Source organism: Opisthocomus hoazin, chromosome 3 (genome assembly GCF_030867145.1).
Source record: "Opisthocomus hoazin isolate bOpiHoa1 chromosome 3, bOpiHoa1.hap1, whole genome shotgun sequence".
Lineage (NCBI taxonomy): Eukaryota > Metazoa > Chordata > Aves > Opisthocomiformes > Opisthocomidae > Opisthocomus > Opisthocomus hoazin.
In genome coordinates this window covers 640320-660563 of record NC_134416.1, presented here as the reverse complement: position 1 = coordinate 660563, position 20244 = coordinate 640320, and the positions used below count along the sequence as shown (strand labels likewise).

The 20244-nt window shown below is 67.0% G+C and overlaps 2 protein-coding genes across 6 annotated transcripts in view; one reads left to right on the top strand and one right to left on the bottom strand.

The window, feature by feature from the left end:
* Positions 1 to 649: 649 nt before the first annotated feature.
* Positions 650 to 20024, bottom strand: GPAA1 (glycosylphosphatidylinositol anchor attachment 1). 5 transcript variants are annotated; one of them, XM_075415398.1, is made up of 13 exons: positions 19974 to 20024; positions 19558 to 19654; positions 18557 to 18736; positions 17096 to 17207; positions 16861 to 17008; positions 13890 to 13991; positions 13621 to 13817; positions 8303 to 8499; positions 8008 to 8161; positions 7864 to 7929; positions 7592 to 7788; positions 3583 to 3750; positions 650 to 978 (listed from the first exon to the last, which is right to left on the bottom strand). In XM_075415398.1, exons 2-13 carry the CDS (start codon positions 19629 to 19631, stop codon positions 735 to 737), a joined length of 1839 nt encoding a protein of 612 aa, XP_075271513.1. In that variant the 5' UTR covers positions 19632 to 19654; positions 19974 to 20024; the 3' UTR covers positions 650 to 734. The 5 variants fall into 5 exon arrangements, with proteins under 5 accessions (XP_075271513.1, XP_075271512.1, XP_075271516.1 ...); XM_075415401.1 differs by having other exon boundaries at positions 923 to 1115; XM_075415400.1 differs by lacking the exon at positions 650 to 978 and adding an exon at positions 1395 to 1614.
* A 41-nt stretch (positions 20025 to 20065) lies between these two features.
* The window catches only part of LOC142360784 (plectin-like), a 4479-nt gene continuing 4300 nt past the window's right edge, over positions 20066 to 20244 (top strand). Inside the window, 1 exon segment of the mRNA XM_075415334.1 lies at positions 20066 to 20143. Within this exon segment, the coding sequence (XP_075271449.1) occupies positions 20066 to 20143 (78 nt within the window).

Genomic DNA, 20244 nt, shown 5'->3' with positions numbered 1-20244 from the left:
TGGGTCCATGTGTCTCTCCGTGGGTCTGTCCATGTGTCCGTGGGTCTCTCTGTGGGTCTCTCCGTGGGTCCGTCCGTGGGTCCATGTGTCTCTCTGTGGGTCTGTCCATGTGTCTGTGGCCCTCTCCATGGGTCCGTCCGTGGGTCCGTGGGTCTCTCCGTGGGTTGCTCCGTGGGTCCATGTGTCTCTCTGTGGGTCTGTCCATGTGTCCTTGGGTCTCTCTGTGGGTCTCTCCGTGAGTCGCTCCGTGGGTCTGTCCATGCATCTGTGGGTTGCTCCGTGGGTCTCTCTGTGGGTCTCTCCATGGGTCTGTCCGTGGGTCCATGTGTCTCTCTGTGGGTCTGTCCATGTGTCTGTGGCCCTCTCCATGGGTCCATCCGTGGGTCTGTGGGTTGCTCCGTGGGTCTCTCCGTGGGTCTGTCCGTGGGTCCATGTGTCTCTCTGTGGGTCTGTCCATGTGTCCGTGGGTCTCTCTGTGGGTCTCTCCGTGCGTCTGTCGTCCATGCGTCCGTGGGTCTCTCCGTGGGTCTGTCCATGTGTCTGTGGGTCTCTCCATGGGTCCATCTGTGGGTCCATGGGTCTCTCCATGGGTTGCTCCGTGGGTCTGTCCATGCATCTGTGGGTCGCTCCGTGGGTCTCTCCGTGGGTCCATGTGTCTCTCTGTGGGTCCGTCCGTGGGTCTCTCCATGGGTCTGTCCATGCGTCCGTGGGTCCGTCCGTGGGTTGTCCATGGGTCACTTCCAGAAGAGGACGTTCCAGAGCAGCAGCCAGGCGGGGTAGGCGCCCAGCGCCAGCACAGGGCAGAGGACGGCGCCGTAGAGGTGGTGCTGGAGCAGCCCCTCGCCCACCGCGCCCAGGAACAGCGGCCACCCCTCGCCCGCCGCCGCCGGCGCCTCCTCCAGCTCGCGCTGCGCCAGCACGCCCAGCAGCACCGCGCCCGCCGGCGTGGCCAGCACCAGCACCGCCGCCTGCAGCACCCTGCCACGGGCCGAGAGACATGGAGTCACCCATTGCCACCCATGGGACCCCCATGATGGGGCCTCCATGATGGGACCCCTGTGATGGACACCAGCACCGGGACACCCAGCAGCACCAGCACCGCCGCCTGCAGCACCCTGCCACGGGCCGAGAGACACGGAGTCACCCATTGCCACCCATGGGACCCCCATGATGGGGCCTCCATGATGGGACCCCCACGATGGGACCCCCGTGATGGACACCAACACTGGGACCCCCGTGATGGGACCCCCACGATGGGACACCCAGCAGCACCAGCACTGCCGCCTGCAGCACCCTGCCACGGGCCGAGAGACATGGAGTCACCCATTGCCACCCATGGGACCCCCATGATGGGGCCTCCATGATGAAGACCCCTGTGATGGGACCCCCACGATGGGACCCCCACGATGGGACACCCAGCAGCACCAGCACCGCCGCCTGCAGCACCCTGCCACGGGCCGAGAGACATGGAGTCACCCATTGCCACCCATGGGACCCCTGCGATGGGAGCCCCATGATGGAACCCCCCATGATGGGATCCCCATGATGGGACCCCCACGATGGGACCCCCACGATGGGACACCCAGCAGCACCAGCACCGCCGCCTGCAGCACCCTGCCACGGGCCGAGAGACATGGAGTCACCCATTGTCACCCATGGGACCCCCATGATGGGGCCTCCATGATGGGACCCCCACGATGGGACCCCCGTGATGGACACCAACACTGGGACCCCCCGTGATGGGACCCCCACGATGGGACACCCAGCAGCATCAGCACCGCCGCCTGCAGCACCCTGCCACGGGCCGAGAGACATGGAGTCACCCATTGCCACCCATGAGACCCCTGCGATGGGAGCCCCATGATGGAACCCCCCATGATGGGATCCCCATGACGGGAACCCTGTGATGGGACCCCCATGATGGAACCCCCCCAATGGGACCACCATGATGGGACCCCCAGCAGCACCGCACCCGCCAGCGTCGCCAACACCAGCACCACCACCTGCAGCACCCTGCCACGGGCCACGAAACGCATGGTGTCACCCATTGCCACCAACGGGACCCCCATGATGGGACCCCCATAATGGGACCCCCATGATGGAAGCCCCCATGACGGGGTCCTCATGATGGAACCCCCCCTATGGGACCCCCACGATGGGACCCCCGCGATGGAACCCCCAGCAGCACCGCGCCCGCCACCTGCAGCACCCTGCCACGGGCCGAGACACGCGGTGTCACCCACTGCCAGCAGCAACAGGACCCCCGTGCCGGGACCCCCAGCGGCACTGCAGCCGCCCATGCTGGGACCCCCACACCGGGACCCCCCGGCAGCACCATGTCACTGCGTCCCCCCATGCCAGGATCCCCGTGCCGGGACCCCTGGTGTCACCAACGGCCCCCCACACCAGGACCCCCAGCCCCCCACGTGCCCCTGCCCTCAGACCCCCAGCCCCCCGTGTCATCATCCCACCCTGGCACCCCCAGCCCCCCACACCCCCCCACCCCAGCACCCCCCAGGACCCCCAGCCCCCAGATCCCCCCACCCCATTGCCCCCAGCCCCCCATGTCCCCACATCCCCCCACCCCAGCACCCCCCAGCCCCCCCCACCCCCACATCCTCCCACCGTGGGACCCTCAGCCCCCCACATCTCCCCACCCCAGCAACCCTAGTCCCCCAGATCCCCCACCCCAGCACCCCCCACCCCCACATCCCCCCACCCCAGCACCCCACATCTCCCCACCCCATTGCCCCCAGCCCCCCATGTCCCCAAGTCCCTCCACCCCAGCCCCCCCACACCCCCACATCCTCCCACCGTGGGACCCCCCAGCCCCCCACATACCCCCACCCCAGCACCCCCCAGGACCCCCACACCCCCACATACCCCCACCCCATTGCCCCCAGGACCCCCCCTGTCCCCACATCCCTCCACCCCAGCCCCCCCATGTCCCCAAGTCCCTCCACCCCAGCCCCCCCCACCCCCACATCCTCCCACTGTGGGACCCCCAGCCCCCCACATACCCCCACCCCAGCACCCCCAGCCCCCCCCACCCCCACTCCCCCTACCCCAGCCCCCCCATGTCCCCACATCCCTCCACCCCAGCACCCCCAGCCCCCCCCACCCCCACATCCCCCTACCCCAGCACCCCTATGTCCCCACGTCCCCCTGCCCCAGCACCCCCCAGGACCCCCAGCCCCCCACATCCCCCCACCCCATCGCCCCCAGGACCCCCCATGTCCCCACATCCCTCCACCCCAGCCCCCCCAGCCCCCCCACCCCCTACCCCAGCCCCCCCATGTCCCCAAGTCCCTCCACCCCAGCCCCCCCCACCCCCACATCCTCCCACCGTGGGACCCCCAGCCCCCCACATACCCCCACCCCAGCACCCCCCAGGACCCCCCCACCCCCACATCCCTCCACCCCAGCCCCCCAGCCCCCCCCATGTCCCCAAGTCCCTCCACCCCAGCCCCCCCAGCGCCCCCCCCCCCACATCCCCCTACCCCAGCCCCCCCATGTCCCCAAGTCCCTCCACCCCAGCACCCCCCCGTCACCCCGACCCCCACCCCAACGCCCCCCCCTCACCTGGGCCCGGTGGGCTGCACGGCGGCGGCGCCGGGCACCATGAGGGCGGCCAGCAGGAAGCCCAGGGAGAAGTTGAGCAGCGCCAGGCAGCCCAGCAGCAGCGCCAGGTCCAGCAGCGCCAGCAGCTTCAGCGCCATCCAGCCCCGCTCGCCCGCGCCCGCCAGCGCCCTGCCGCGCCACCACACACCAGTACACACCAGTACACACCAGTACACACCAGTACAGACCAGTCCCAGGGACCCAGCACAGCCCTGGTCCTGTCCCAGCACAGCCCAGACCCCGTCCCAGTAACCCAGCACAGCCCAGTCCCGCTCGCCCGCGCCCGCCAGCGCCACCACACACCAGTACACACCAGTACAGACCAGTCCCAGGGACCCAGCACAGCCCTGGTCCTGTCCCAGCACAGCCCAGACCCCGTCCCAGTAACCCAGCACAGCCCAGACCCCGTCCCAGTAACCCAGCACAGCCCAGACCCCATCCCAGTAACCCACCACAGCCCAGCCCCGCTCGCCCGCGCCCGCCAGCGCCCTGCCGCGCCACCACACACCACTACACACCAGTACGCACCAGTACACACCAGTCCCAGGGAGCCAGCACAGCCCTGGTCCTGTCCCAGTACACCCACCACAGCACAAACCCCATCCCAGTAAACCCAACACAGACCCAGTGCAGCCCAGTGCCCATCCCAGTACACACACCACAGCCCACGACCCGTCCCAGTACCCCAGCGCAGCCCTGGCCCTGTCCCAGTACACCCACCACAGCCCAGTGCCCATCCCAGTACACCCACCACAGCCCAGTGCCCATCCCAGTAACCCACCACAGCCCAGTCCTGCTCGCCCGCGCCTGCCAGCGCCCTGCCGCGCCACCACACACCAGTACACACCAGTACAGACCAGTCCCATGAACCCCAGCACAGCTCTGGCCCGGTCCCAGTACACCCACCACAGCACAAACCCCATCCCAGTAAACCCAGCACAGACCCAGTGCAGCCCAGTGCCCATCCCAGTACCCCAGCACAGCCCAGCGCCCATCCCAGTAACCCAGCACAGCCCAGCCCCGCTCGCCCGCGCCCGCCAGCGCCCTGCCGCGCCACCACACACCAGTACACACCAGTACCGACCAGTGCCAGGGACCCAGCACAGCCCTGGTCCTGTCCCAGTACACCCACCACAGCACAAACCCCATCCCAGTAAACCCAGCACAGACCCGGCACAGCCCAGTGCCTGTCCCAGTACCCCAGCGCAGCCCAGTCCCCATCCCAGTACACCCACCACAGCCCACTCCCCGTCCCAGTACCCCAGCACAGCCCTGGTCCTGTCCCAGTACACCCACCACAGCCCACTCCCCATCCCAGTAACCCACCACAGCCCAGTCCCCATCCCAGTAACCCACCACAGCCCTGGTCCTGTCCCAGTACACCCAGCGCAGCCCAGTCCCCATCCCAGTAACCCAGCACAGCCCAGACCCCGTCCCAGTAACCCAGCACAGCCCAGCCCCGCTCGCCCGCGCCCGCCAGCGCCCTGCCGCGCCACCACACACCAGTACACACCAGTACCGACCAGTCCCAGGGACTCAGCACAGCCCTGGTCCTGTCCCAGTACACCCACCACAGCACAAACCCCATCCCAGTAAACCCAACACAGACCCAGTGCAGCCCAGTGCCCATCCCAGTACACACACCACAGCCCACTCCACATCCCAGTACCCCAGCGCAGCCCTGGCCCTGTCCCAGTACACCCAACACAGCCCAGTGCCCATCCCAGTACACCCACCACAGCCCAGTCCCCATCCCAGTACCCCAGCACAGCCCTGGTCCTGTCCCAGTACACCCACCACAGCCCAGTCCCCATCCCAGTAACCCACCACAGCCCTGGTCCTGTCCCAGTACACCCAGCGCAGCCCAGTCCCCATCCCAGTAACCCAGCACAGCCCAGACCCCGTCCCAGTAACCCAGCACAGCCCAGCCCCGCTCGCCCGCGCCCGCCAGCGCCCTGCCGCGCCACCACACACCAGTACACACCAGTACTGACCAGTCCCAGGGACCCAGCACAGCCCTGGTCCTGTCCCAGTACACCCACCACAGCACAAACCCCATCCCAGTAAACCCAACACAGACCCAGTGCAGCCCAGTGCCCATCCCAGTACACACACCACAGCCCACGACCCGTCCCAGTACCCCAGCGCAGCCCTGGCCCTGTCCCAGTACACCCACCACGGCACAAACCCCATCCCAGTAAACCCAGCACAGAGCCAGCACAGCCCACTCCCCGTCCCAGTACCCCAGCACAGCCCTGGTCCTGTCCCAGTACACCCAGCGCAGCCCAGTGCCCATCCCAGTAACCCAGCACAGCCCAGCCCCGCTCGCCCGCGCCCACCAGCACCCTGCCGCGCCACCACACACCAGTACACACCAGTACAGACCAGTCCCAGGGACCCAGCACAGCCCTGGCCCCATCCCAATAAACCCAGCACAGCCCAGTCCCCATCCCAGTACACCCAGCACATCCCAGTAACCCCAGCACATCCCAGTCACCATCCCAGTAACCTGAGCCCAGCCCAGTCCCCATCCCAGCACCGCCCCAGCACATTCCAGTCACCATCCCAGTAACCCCAGCACATCCCAGTCCCCATCCCAGTAACCCCAGCACATCCCAGTCCCCATCCCAGTAACCCCAGCACAGCCCAGTCCCCATCCCAGCAAACCCAGCACAGCCCAGTCCCCATCCCAGCAAACCCAGCACAGCCCAGTCCCCATCCCAGCAAACCCAGCACAGCCCAGTCCCCATCCCAGCAAACCCAGCACAGCCCAGTCCCCATCCCAGTAACCCCAGCACAGCCCAGTCCCCATCCCAGCAAACCCAGCACAGCCCAGTCCCCATCCCAGCAAACCCAGCACAGCCCAGTCCCCGTCCAAGTACCGCCCCAGCACATCCCAGTCACCATCCCAGTAAACCCAGCACAGCCCAGTCCCCGTCCCAGTACACCCAGCACATCCCAGTAACCCCAGCACATCCCAGTCCCCATCCCAGTAACCTGAGCCCAGCCCAGTCCCCATCCCAGCACCGCCCCAGCACATCCCAGTCCCCATCCCAGTAACCCCAGCACATCCCAGTCCCCATCTCAGTAACCCCAGCACATCCCAGTCCCCATCCCAGTAAACCCAGCACAGCCCAGTCCCCGTCCCAGTAAAGCCAGCACATTCCAGTCCCCATCCCAGTAAGCCCAGCACATCCCAGTCCCCATCCCAGTAACCTGAGCCCAGCCCAGTCCCCATCCCAGCACCGCCCCAGCACATCCCAGTCCCCATCCCAGTAACCCCAGCACATCCCAGTCCCCATCTCAGTAACCCCAGCACATCCCAGTCCCCATCCCAGTAAACCCAGCACAGCCCAGTCCCCGTCCCAGTACACCCAGCACTGCCCAGTCCCCATCCCAGTAAAGCCAGCACATTCCAGTCCCCATCCCAGTAAGCCCAGCACAGCCCAGTCCCCATCCCAGCAAACCCACAGCCCAGTCCCTGTCCCAGCACCGCCCCAGCACATCCCAGTCCCCGTCCCAGTAACCCCAGCACAGCCCAGTCACCATCCCAGTAACCCCAGCACAGCCCAGTCCCCGTCCCAGCAAACCCAGCCCAACCCAGTCCCCATCCCAGTACACCCACCACAGCTCAGTCCCCATCCCAGCACCTCCCCAGCACATCCCAGTCCCCATCCCAGCAAACCCAGCACAGCCCAGTCCCCATCTCAGTCCCCCCAGCCCATCCCAGTCCCCATCCCAGTATACCCACCACAGCTCAGCCCCCATCCCAGCACCACCTCAGCACATCCCAGTCCCCATCCCAGCAAACCCAGCACATCCCAGTCCCCATCCCAGCAAACCCAGCACAGCCCAGTCCCCATCCCAGTACACCCAGCCCAACCCAGTCCCCATCCCAGTCCCCCCAGCCCATCCCAGTCCCCATCCCAGTCCCCCCAGCCCACCCCAGCCCCCCGCCGCCCCCCGGTACCGGTGGGTGCTGTGGGGCAGGGCCATGCCGGCCACGTAGATGGCGACCGCGGTGAGGACGACGCCTTCGGCCTCGGAGACGGGGAAGTGCTGGGCGGCCGCGCGCTGCGCCAGCACCGGCACGAAGTACAGCGCCAGCCCGGCGCCGTGGCAGATCAGCACCGGCGGCACCAGCGCCAGCAGCCCGGGCCGGGGGTCCTGCGAGGGGGGAGGGACCGGGTCAGCGGGCGCGGTTCGGGGTGGGGGGCCGTGGGGCGACGGGAGACCCCCCACCTCGCCGCCGTCCTCCAGCCGCTCGCCCGCGTCGCCCTTGTTCAGCTTCATCCAGAGGTCCAGAGCGTGGCGACGGCGTCAGGGAAATGGCGACGGCGCAGGTTCGCCCTTCCCCCACCCCCCCGGAGCCCCCCGAAAGGATATCTTGAGGATGAGGACGAGGAGGAGGAAGCCGAAGGCCGGCATGTAGAGCCCGATGGAGACGAAGCGCGAGAGGGACGGCAGCAGGTAGAAGAAGTAGGATTGGTGCAGCCGCTCCAGGAGGTTGTTGAGCTTCCGGAACATTCCCTCCAGCGTCCTGCGGCAGCCGGCACGGCGAGACGGCGCGGGTCTGCGCCCCGTGAACCCCCCCCTGGAGCCCCCCGAGCCCCCCGAGGCGAGACAGGGGGGGTCTGCGCCCCGTGAACCCCCCCGGAGCCCCCCGAGGCACCGCGCTCACCGTCCGACGGCCGTCATGTCGTACTTGTGCTGGCGGAAGCTGTTGACGCCGCGCAGGGTGAGCGCCTCGACGCGGTAGCGCAGGAAGAGGCCGTGGTCGCCGCGGGGCCGGCCCGACGCCTGCGCCAGCGCCATCAGCAGCAGTGTCCGCAGGCTCTGCCCGTAGGCCGGCAGCGAGTCGCCGTCGCCGCGCGGGAGCTGCGGGGAGCGCCGGGGATGGGCTCAGGCGCCGGGGAGACGCGCCGAGCCCGGCCGTGACGCCATGGCCCCATGGGACCGGCTCCAGTGCCAGCAAGATGCGCTGAACCCAACCATGACGCCATCAACCATGATGCCACGTCCCCATGGGACCAGCTCCAGCGCTGGGGAGATGCACCGAGCCCGGCCGTGACGCCATGGCTACATGGGACCGGCTCCAGCGCCAGCGGGATGTGCCGAACCCAACCATGACGCCACGGCCCCATGGGACCAGCTCCAGCGCCGGGGAGATGCACCAAGCCCGGCCGTGACACCATGGCCCCATGGGACCGGCTCAAGCGCCAGTGGGACGTGCCAAACCCAACCATGACGCCATCAACCATGATGCCACGTCCCCATGGGACCGGCTCCAGCGCCGGGGAGATGCACCGAGCCCGGCCGTGACACCATGGCCCCATGGGACCGGCTCAAGCACCAGTGGGACGTGCCAAACCCAACCATGACGCCATGGCCCCATGGGATCAGCTCCAGCGCCGGGGAGACGCACTGAGCCCGGCCGTGATGCCATGGTCTCATGGGATGGGCTCAAGCACCAGCGGGACGTGCCGAACCCAACCATGACGCCATGGCCCCATGGGACCGGCTCAAGCACCGGTGAGCGTTGAGACGTGCCAAGCCTGGTGGTGATGCCACGTCCCCATGGGACCAGCTCAAGCGCCAGTGGGACGTGCCGAACCCAACCATGACGCCATGGCCCCATGGGACCGGCTCCAGCGCCGGTGAGCGTTGAGACGTGCCAAGCCTGGTGGTGATGCCACGTCCCCATGGGACCAGCTCAAGCGCCAGTGGGACGTGCCGAACCCAACCATGACGCCATGGCCCCATGGGACCAGCTCCAGTGCCGGGGAGATGCACCGAGCCCGGCCGTGACACCATGGCCCCATGGGACCGGCTCCAGCGCCAGTGGGACGTGCCGAACCCAACCATGACGCCATGGCCCCATGGGACTGGCTCCAGCGCCGGGGAGATGCACCGAGCCCGGCCGTGATGCCATGGTCTCATGGGATGGGCTCAAGCACCAGCGGGACGTGCCGAACCCAACCATGACGCCATGGCCCCATGGGACCGGCTCCAGCGCCGGGGAGATGCACTGAGCCCGGCCGTGACACCATGGCCCCATGGGACCGGCTCCAGCGCCAGTGCGACGTGCCGAACCCAACCATGACGCCATGGCCCCATGGGACTGGCTCCAGCACCGGGGAGATGCACCAAGCCCGGCCGTGACACCATGGCCCCATGGGACCGGCTCAAGCGCCAGTGGGACGTGCCAAACCCAACCATGACGCCATCAACCATGATGCCACGTTCCCATGGGACCGGCTCCAGCGCCGGGGAGATGCACCGAGCCCGGCCGTGACACCATGGCCCCATGGGACCGGCTCAAGCACCAGTGGGACGTGCCAAACCCAACCATGACGCCATGGCCCCATAGGATCAGCTCCAGCGCCGGGGAGACGCACTGAGCCCGGCCGTGATGCCATGGTCTCATGGGATGGGCTCAAGCACCAGCGGGACGTGCCGAACCCAACCATGACGCCATGGCCCCATGGGACCGGCTCAAGCACCGGTGAGCGTTGAGACGTGCCAAGCCTGGTGGTGATGCCACGTCCCCATGGGACCAGCTCAAGCGCCAGTGGGACGTGCCGAACCCAACCATGACGCCATGGCCCCATGGGACCAGCTCCAGTGCCGGGGAGATGCACCGAGCCCGGCCGTGACACCATGGCCCCATGGGACCGGCTCCAGCGCCAGTGGGACGTGCCGAACCCAACCATGACGCCATGGCCCCATGGGACTGGCTCCAGCGCCGGGGAGATGCACCGAGCCCGGCCGTGATGCCATGGTCTCATGGGATGGGCTCAAGCACCAGCGGGACGTGCCGAACCCAACCATGACGCCATGGCCCCATGGGACCGGCTCCAGCGCCGGGGAGATGCACTGAGCCCGGCCGTGACACCATGGCCCCATGGGACCGGCTCCAGCGCCAGTGGGACGTGCCAAACCCAACCATGACGCCATGGCCCCATGGGACTGGCTCCAGCACCGGGGAGATGCACCAAGCCCGGCCGTGACACCATGGCCCCATGGGACCGGCTCAAGCGCCAGTGGGACGTGCCAAACCCAACCATGACGCCATCAACCATGATGCCACGTCCCCATGGGACCGGCTCCAGCGCCGGGGAGATGCACCGAGCCCGGCCGTGACACCATGGCCCCATGGGACCGGCTCAAGCACCAGTGGGACGTGCCAAACCCAACCATGACGCCATGGCCCCATGGGATCAGCTCCAGCGCCGGGGAGACGCACTGAGCCCGGCCGTGATGCCATGGTCTCATGGGATGGGCTCAAGCACCAGCGGGACGTGCCGAACCCAACCATGACGCCATGGCCCCATGGGACCGGCTCAAGCACCGGTGAGCGTTGAGACGTGCCAAGCCTGGTGGTGATGCCACGTCCCCATGGGACCAGCTCAAGCGCCAGTGGGACGTGCCGAACCCAACCATGACGCCATGGCCCCATGGGACCGGCTCCAGCGCCGGTGAGCGTTGAGACGTGCCAAGCCTGGTGGTGATGCCACGTCCCCATGGGACCAGCTCAAGCGCCAGTGGGACGTGCCGAACCCAACCATGACGCCATGGCCCCATGGGACCGGCTCCAGCGCCGGGGAGACGCGCCGAGCCCGGCCGTGATGCCATGGTCTCATGGGATGGGCTCAAGCGCCAGTGGGACGTGCCGAACCCAACCATGACGCCACGGCCCCATGGGACCAGCTCCAGCGCCAGGGAGATGCACCGAACCCAACCATGACACCATGGCCCCATGGGACCGGCTCAAGCGCCGGTGAGGGTGGAGATGTGCCAAGACTGGTTCTGATGCCATGTCCCCATGGGACCGGCTCAAACGCCGGCAAGATGTGCCAAACCCAACCATGACGCCACGTCCCCATGGGACTGGCTCCAGCGCCGGCGAGAGGTGCCGAGCCCGGCTGTGATGCCACAACCCCACGGGACTGGCTCAAGCGCCGGTGAGCGTGGAGATGCACCAAGCCCGGCCGTGACGCCATGTCCCCATGGGACCAGCTCCAGCGCCGACGAGACGCACCAAACCCAACCATGATGCCACATCCCCGTGGGACCGGCTCAAGCGCCAGTGGGACATGCCAAACCCAACCATGACACCACGTCCCCATGGGACCAGCTCCAGCGCCGGTGAGCATGGAGATGTGCCGAGCCCGGCCGTGATGCCACGTCCATGTGGGATTGGCTCAAGCACCGGTGAGCAGGGAGACGCACCGAGCCCGGCTGTGATGCCACGTCCCCGTGGGACCAGCTCAAGCACCACCAGGACGCGCCGAGCCTGACCGTGATGCCGTGTCCCCGTGGTACTGCCTCAAGCATCGGCAAGATGTGTAGATGCGCCGAGCCCGGCCATGACGCCACGTGCCCATGGGACCGGCTCAAGCGCCGGTGAACGTGGAGACACGCCGAGCTCAGCCGTGATGCCACATCCTCATGGGACTGGCTCCAGGGCCGGCAAGACGCGCCGAACCCAACCATGACGCCACGTCCCCATGGACCGGCTCAAGCACCAGTGAGCGTGGAGATGCACCAAGCCCCGCCATGACGCCACGTCCCCATGGACCGGCTCCAGCGCCAGTGAGCGTGGAGACGCGCCGAGCCCGGCCGTGATACCACATCCTGGTGGGACCGGCTCAAGCACCAGCGAGACGTACCAAGCCCAGCGGTGACACCATGTCCCCATGGGACCGGCTCAAGCGCCAGCGAGATGTGTATCACAGAATCACAGAATCACAGAATAGTAGGGGTTGGAAGGGACCTCTGTGGGTCATCTAGTCGAACCCTCCTGCTGAAGCAGGGTCACCTACAGTAGGCTGCACAGGACCTTGTCCAGGCGGGGCTTGAATATCTCCAGAGAAGGAGACTCCACAGCCTCCCTGGGCAGCCTGGGCCAGGGCTCCGTCACCCTCAGAGGGAAGAAGTTCTTCCTCGGGTTCAGCTGGAGCTTCCTCTGCTTCAGTTTGTGCCCGTTGCCCCTTGTCCTGTCACTGGGCACCACTGGGAAGAGCTTGGCCCCGTCCTCCTGACCCCCACCCTGCAGATATTTGTAAGCATTTCTAAGGTCCCCTCGCAGCCTTCTCTTCTCCAGGCTGAACAAGCCCAGCTCCCTCAGCCTCTCCTTGTAGGGGAGATGCTCCAGTCCCCTCACCATCCTCACCACCACTCCGCTGGACTCTCTCCAGTAGCTCTTCATCCTTCTTGAACTGGGAAGCCCAGAACTGGACACAGTACTCCAGATGAGGCCTCACCAGGGCAGTGTAGAGGGGAAGGAAAACCTCCCTTGTCCTGCTGCCCACACTCTTCTTGATGCACCCCAGGATCCCATTGGCTTTCTTGGCACCCAGGGCACACTGCTGGCTCATAGTTAACCTGTCGTCCACCAGGACACCCAGGTCCCTCTCCACAGAGCTGCTCTCCAGCAGGTCAGCCCCAGCCTGGACTGGTGCATGAGGTTGTTCCTCCCCAGGTGCAGGACCCTGCACTTGCCCTTGTTGAACCTCATCAGGTTCCTCTCTGCCCAGCTTTCCAGCCTGCCCAGGTCACGCTGAATGGCAGCACAGCCTGCTGGTGTGCCCACCACACCTCCCAGTTTGGTGTCATCAGCAAACTTGCTGAGGGTACACTCTTAACTCTTCATCCAGATCGTCGATGAAGAAGTTGAACAAGACTGGGCCCAGTACTGACCCCTGAGGGACACCACTTGTCACCAGCCTCCAACCAGACTCAGCGCCGCTGATGACAACCCTCTGAGTTCTGCCATTCAGCCAGTTCTCAATCCACCCCACCGACCACTCATCCAGCCCACACTTCCTCAGCTTCCCCAGGAGGATATCGTCGTGTAGACGCACCGAGCCCGGCCATGATGCCACGTGCCCATGGGACCGGCTCAAGCGCCGGTGAGACGCGCCGAGCCCGGCCGTGACGCCCCGTCCCCACGGCACGGCGTCGGCGTGGGTGTCGCGCGTGGTGTCGGCGTCTCACCTTGCCCTGGATGGTGCAGAGCAGGCCGTTCTTCTGGCAGAAGGCGTGGAAGAGGTTGAGGAGGTCGAGGTTGGGCAGCTGCCCGTTGAGCCCCTCCACCGCCACGTCCAGGCTCGTCACCACGTCGCTGCTCAGCTCCAGCGCCACGGCCGCCTGGATGGCGCCCGCCCGGCCCAGCGGCCCCGACGAGCGCACCGCTGCGGGCACCGCGTCAGCGCCCGTGACGTCATCGATGCCGCCGCGGCCCCGCTGCCACCCGCCCGGCTCACCGGTGACGTTGACGTCGTGGTAGGCCTCCAGCCAGGCCTCCATGCCCAGCAGGTCGTGCTCGTTCACCAGGAAGATGATGTCCTTAGCCCAGTAGATCTGGCCTGCGGGTGACCACAGCTCAGGCCCCATCCCAGTAAGCCCAGCACAGCTCAGTCCACATCCCAGTAAGCCCACCACAGCCCCAGCAAACCCCAACACAGCGTGATCTCCATCCCAGTAAGCCCAGCACAGCGCGATCTCCATCCCAGTAAGCCCAGCACAGCCCCAGCAAACCCCAACACAGCCCAATCTCCATCCCAGTAAGCCCAGCACAGCCCCAGCACACCCCACCATAGCCCATTCCCCATCCCAGTAAGCCCAGCACAGCCCCAGCACACCCCACCATAGCCCAGTCCCCATCCCAGTAAGACCAGCACAGCCCCAGCAGACCCCACCACAGCCTGGTGCCCATCCCAGTAAGCCCAGCACAGTCCCCAGCAGACCCCAGCACAGCCCAGCCCCCATCCCAATAAACCCAGCACAGCCCAGTCCCCATCCCAGTACCCCAGCACAGCCCCGTCCCCGTGCCAGTAAACCCAGCACAGCCCAGTCCCCGCCCCAGTAAACCCTGCACAACCCTGGCACGGCCCAGTCCCCATCCCAGTAAACCCACCACAGCCCAGTCCCCATCCCAGTAAACCCACCACAGCCCAGACCCTGCCCCAGTAAATCCATCACAGCTCCAGCACAGCCCAGTCCTTGTCCCAACAGCCCCAACACAGCCCAGTCTCCATTCCAGTAGACCCACCACAGTCCAGTCTCCGTCCCAGTAAGCCCAGCCCAGCCCAGGCCCCATCCCAGTAAGCCCAGCACAGCCCCCAGCAGACCCCAGCACAGCCCAAGCCCCATCCCAGTACACCCAGCACAGCCCAGTCCCCATCCCAAACAGCCCCAGCACATCCCAATCCCTGTCCCAGTAAACCCTGTACAACCCTGGCACGGCCCAGTCCCCATCCCAAACAGCCCCAGCACATCCCAATCCCTGTCCCAGTAAACCCTGTACAACCCTGGCACGGCCCAGTCCCCATCCTAGTAAGCCCAGCACAGCCCAGTTTCTGTCCCAGTGAACACAGTATAGCCCCAGCACATCCCAGTCCCCGTCCCAGTAAACCCATCACAGCTCCAGCACAGCCCAGTCCTTGTCCCAACAGCCCCAACACAGCCCAGTCTCCATTCCAGTAGACCCACCACAGTCCAGTCTCCGTCCCAGTAAGCCCAGCACACCCCAGTCCCCATCCCAGTAAGCCCAGCACACCCCAGTCCCCATCCCAGTAAGCCCAGCATAGCCCAGTCCCCATCCCAGTCAGCCCAGCACAGCCCAGTCCCCATCCCAGTAAGCCCAGCACAGCCCAGCCCCCATCCCAGTAGACCCACCACAGCCCAGTCCCCATCCCAGTAAACCCAACACAGCCCAGCCCTCATCCCAGTAAACCCAGTACAGCCCTGGCACAGCCCACTCCCCATCCCAAACACCCCCAGAACACCCAGTCCCCGTCCCAGTAAGCCCCACACAGTCCCAGCAGACCCCACCACAGCCCCCAGCAGACCCCAGCACAGCCCAGTCCCTATCCCCGTTAACCCAGCACAGCCCTGGCACACCCCAGTCCCCATCCCAGTAAGCCCAGCACACCCCAGTTCCCATCCCAGTAAGCACAGCACACCCCAGTCCCCATCCCAGTAAGCCCAGCACACCCCAGTCCCCATCCCAGTAAGCCCAGCACATCCCAGTCCCCATCCCAGTAAGCCCAGCACACCCCAGTCCCCATCCCAGTAAGCCCAGCACACCCCAGTCCCCATCCCAGTAAGCCCAGCACACCCCAGTCCCCATCCCAGTAAGCCCAGCACAGCCCAGTCCCCATCCCAGTAAGCCCAGCACAGCCCAGCCCCCATCCCAGTAGACCCACCACAGCCCAGTCCCCATCCCAGTAAACCCAGCACAGCCCAGCCCTCATCCCAGTAAACCCAGTACAGCCCTGGCACAGCCCACTCCCCATCCCAAACACCCCCAGAACACCCAGTCCCCGTCCCAGTAAGCCCCACACAGTCCCAGCAGACCCCACCACAGCCCCCAGCAGACCCCAGCACAGCCCAGTCCCTATCCCCGTTAACCCAGCACAGCCCTGGCACACCCCAGTCCCCATCCCAGTAAGCCCAGCACACCCCAGTTCCCATCCCAGTAAGCACAGCACACCCCAGTCCCCATCCCAGTAAGCCCAGCACACCCCAGTCCCCATCCCAGTAAGCCCAGCACATCCCAGTCTCCATCCCAGTAAGCCCAGCACACCCCAGTCCCCATCCCAGTAAGCCCAGCACACCCCAGTCCCCATCCCAGTAAACCCACCACAGCCCAGTCCCCATCCCAGTCAGCCCAGCACAGCCCAGTCCCCATCCCAGTAAGCCCAGCACACCCCAGTCCCCATCCCAGTAAGCCCAGCACACCCCAGTCCCCATCCCAGTAAGCCCAGCACACCCCAGTCCCCATCCCAGTAAGCCCAGCATAGCCCAGTCCCCATCCCAATAAACCCAGCACAGCCCAGTCCCCATCCCAGTAAGCCCAGCACACCCCAGTCCCCATCCCAGTAAGCCCAGCACACCCCAGTCCCCATCCCAGTAAGCCCAGCACACCCCAGTCCCCATCCCAGTAAGCCCAGCACACCCCAGTCCCCATCCCAGTAAGCCCAGCACACCCCAGTCCCCATCCCAGTAAACCCACCACAGCCCAGTCCCCATCCCAGTCAGCCCAGCACAGCCCAGTCCCCATCCCAGTAAGCCCAGCACAGCCCAGTCCCCATCCCAGTCAACCCAGCACAGCCCAGTCCCCATCCCAGTCAACCCAGCACAGCCCAAGCAAGCCCCGCTCCCCCAGCACTGTGACAGGGGCTCCCCGCCCCCCATGCCCCCCCCCCCCAGTGTCCCCCCCTTGCCCCCCACCTCGGAAGAACTCGGCGAGGGCGAGCAGCAGCCCGACGGCCTGGTCGTTGCGCGGCCCCTCGCTGCACGGCGCGCTCAGCACCAGCGCCTCGGTGCCGGCAGCGCGCGGCGCCCGCAGGATGCCGTAGACGTTGGTGCCCCTCACCATCTGCCACGGGGACGGGGCGCCGTGACCGGGGCTGGGGGGCTCCGCCGGGACCCCCCCCGCCAGGATGAGGATGAGGATGGTACTCACGTATCGCTCGCGCGCCTCGTCGGGGAAGGGCAGCGTGCGGGCGAACGGCTGCCGGTGCGGCTCCAGCCCCAGCGCCCACAGCGTCTGCTCCAGCCAGGTCACCGGCATGGCCCTGCCGCGGGGACAGGGACAGTCAGAGCGTCCCCTCAGCCAGTTTGCTGCTGGCACGGAACTGGGAGGAGTGGTGGGTACAGTGGCAGCTGGGCTGGATCCAGCGAGACCTGGGCAGGCTGGAGAGCTGGGCAGAGAGGAACCTGATGAGGTTCAACCAGGGCAAGGGCAGGGTCCTGCCCCTGGGGAGGAACAACCCCAGGCACCAGGACAGGCTGGGGCAGAAAAAGATGAGGAGCTACTGGGGAGAGACCAGTTCTGGGCTCCCCAGTTCGAGGAAGGTGAGGAGCTACTGGAGAGAGACCAGTTCTGGGCTCCCCAATTCAAGAAAGGTGAGGAGCTACTGGAGAGAGTCCAGTTTTGGGCTCCCCAGTTCAAGAAAGACAAGGAGCTACTAGAGAGAGTCCAGTTCTGGGCTCCCCAGTTCAAGAAAGACAAGGAGCTACTGGAGAGAGTCCAGTTCTGGGCTCCCCAGTTCAAGACAGGTGAGGAGCTACTGGGGAGAGTCCAGTTCTGGGCTCCCCGGTTCAAGAAAGATGAGGAGCTACTGGAGAGAGTCCAGTTCTGGGCTCCTCAGTCCAAGAAAGATGAGGAGCTACTGGGGAGAGTCCGGTTTTGGGCTCCCCGGTTCAAGAAAGATGAGGAGCTACTGGAGAGGATCCAGTTCTGGGCTTCCCAGTTCAAGAAAGAGAAGGAGCTACTGGAGAGAGTCCAGTTTTGGGCTCCCCAGTTCAAGAAAGACGAGGAGCTACTGGAGAGAGTCCAGTTCTGGGCTCCCCAGTTCAAGAAAGAGGAGGAGCTACTGGAGAGAGTCCAGTTCTGGGCTCCCCAGTTCAAGAAAGGTGAAGAGCTACTGGAGAGAGTCCAGTTCTGGGCTCCCCAGTTCAAGACAGGTGAGGAGCTACTGGGGAGAGTCCAGTTCTGGGCTCCCCAGTTTGAGAAAGATGAGGAGCTACTGGGGAGAGTCCAGTTCTGGGCTCCCCAGTTCAAGAAAGGTGAGGAGCTACTGGAGAGAGTCCAGTTCTGGGCTCCCCGTTCAAGAAAGGTGAGGAGCTACTGGAGAGAGTCCAGTTCTGGGCTCCCCGTTCAAGAAAGGTGAGGAGCTACTGGAGAGAGACCAGTGCTGGGCTCCCCAGTTCAAGAAGGATGAGGAGCTACTGGGGAGAGTTCAGTTCTGGGCTCCCCAGTCCAAGAAAGGAGAGGAGCTACTGGAGAGAGTCCAGCAGAGGGCTGCGAGGATGATGAGGGACTGGAGCACCTCTCCCCCCACTCTGGGGCTCTGGGACTCTGTGGGATGCCGCAGCCTCCCCAAACCCCCCCAGGGGTGTCCCCCCCACCCCAGGCTCTCACCCCGCGGCCGCCTTGCGGGCGCCGAACTGGCGGGCGTAGGCCAGGGCGCGGGCGCCCAGCTGGAAGTTCTCCTCCACCATGGTGGAACCCATGGCGTTCTCCGACATCTGGGTGCGGGGGGCCAGGGGGGGCGCGGCCAGCGCCAGGAACCAGGCCAGGCCCGCCGCGTAGCTCAGGGCGCTGGGGGGGAGCGGAGGGGGCTGGGGGGGCAGAGACCCACGGAACCCCTCCCCGCAGCCCCCCGAACTCCCCCAGAGCCCCCCCAATTCTCCCAGAGCCCCCCCACATCCTCCCCAACTCCCCCAGAACCCCCCCAATTCCCCCAGAGCCCCCTCTAGCCCCCAGCAGTCCCCCCATAGCCCCCCCACATCCCCCCAGAGCCCCCCCACATCCCCCCAGAGCCGCCCCAGCCCCCAGCAGCCCCCCCATAGCCCCCAGCAGTCCCCCCATATCCCCCCAATTCCCCCAGAGCCCCCCTAGCCCCCAAATTCCCCCAGAGCCCCCCCATAGACCCCTCACATGTCCCCCAACTCCCCCAGAGCCCCCCCAATTCCCCCAGAGACCCCAGCAGCCCCCCACAGCCCCCCCATATTCCCCCTTTAGCTCTCCACAGCACTCCTATATCCCCCCAGAACCCCCCCCACATTCCCCCAGAGCCCCCCCATTTCCCCTCAAACCCCCCAGAACCCTCCCCATATTCCCCCCTTAGCCCCCCCCAGCCCCCCACATCCCCCCAGAGTCTCCCCGCAGACCCCAAGCACTCCCCAGAGCCCCCCCAGCCCTCTGACAGCCCCCCACCATTCATCGGAGCCCCCCCAGCAGCCCCCTCCCAGCCCCTCAGCCCCCCAGAGCCCCCGCCTAGCTCCCCAGAACGCCCCGCAGCCCCCAAGCACTCCCCAGAGCCCCCCCACCCCCCCGACAGCCCCCCACCACTCATGGGAGCCCCCCCAGCAGCCCCTCCGAGCCCCCCCGCCCCCCCCAGCCCCCCGGCCCCCCCTCACCACAGCGGGGTGTTGAGGCGCACGACGAGCCGGGCCAGCGCCCGCCGGCACTGGGGGTCCGACAGCAGCCCCATGGCGGGGGGGGGCGGGCACCGGGCTGCGGGGGGGGCGGGGGGGGGTACAGGGGACCCAGCGGCATGAGGGGGCGGGGGTCCCTGCCCCCCCACACCCCCCAAGGCCTCTGCCCCTGCCCCACGGGCACACCCCGGCCCCCCACCCCCCCCACGGACCCCTTCACACCCCCCCCGCGGCCCAGGCCCCGGCCCTGCCCCCCCGCAGCCCCCGGGAACCCCCCGGCCCCCCACCTACCCCCCGGCCTCAACCCCCCCCCATGGGCACCCCACGGCCCCCTCCCCTTCCCACGGGACCCCCACACCCCCCCCTCCACGGCCCCCGACCCCGCCGCCCCCCCCCACCTCACGGTCCCGCCGCCCGCGCAGGCCGCTCAATCGCCCGCCGAAAGGGATGGGCCAAGACAGGCCGGGCGGAGCGGAGCCCAGAGAAATCGATGGGCACGGCCCACCCCGCTCTGCGCATGCGCCGGGCCCCGGGTGGGGGGCGGGTGTGCAAGAGGGGTGCAAAGGGGGTGTGGGGGGGGGGGTGCAAGGGGTGGCAGGGGGTCGCGGGGGAGTGTGCAAGGCGGTTGGGGGGGTATGCAAGGGGTGTAGGGGGGTGCTGGGGGGTGTA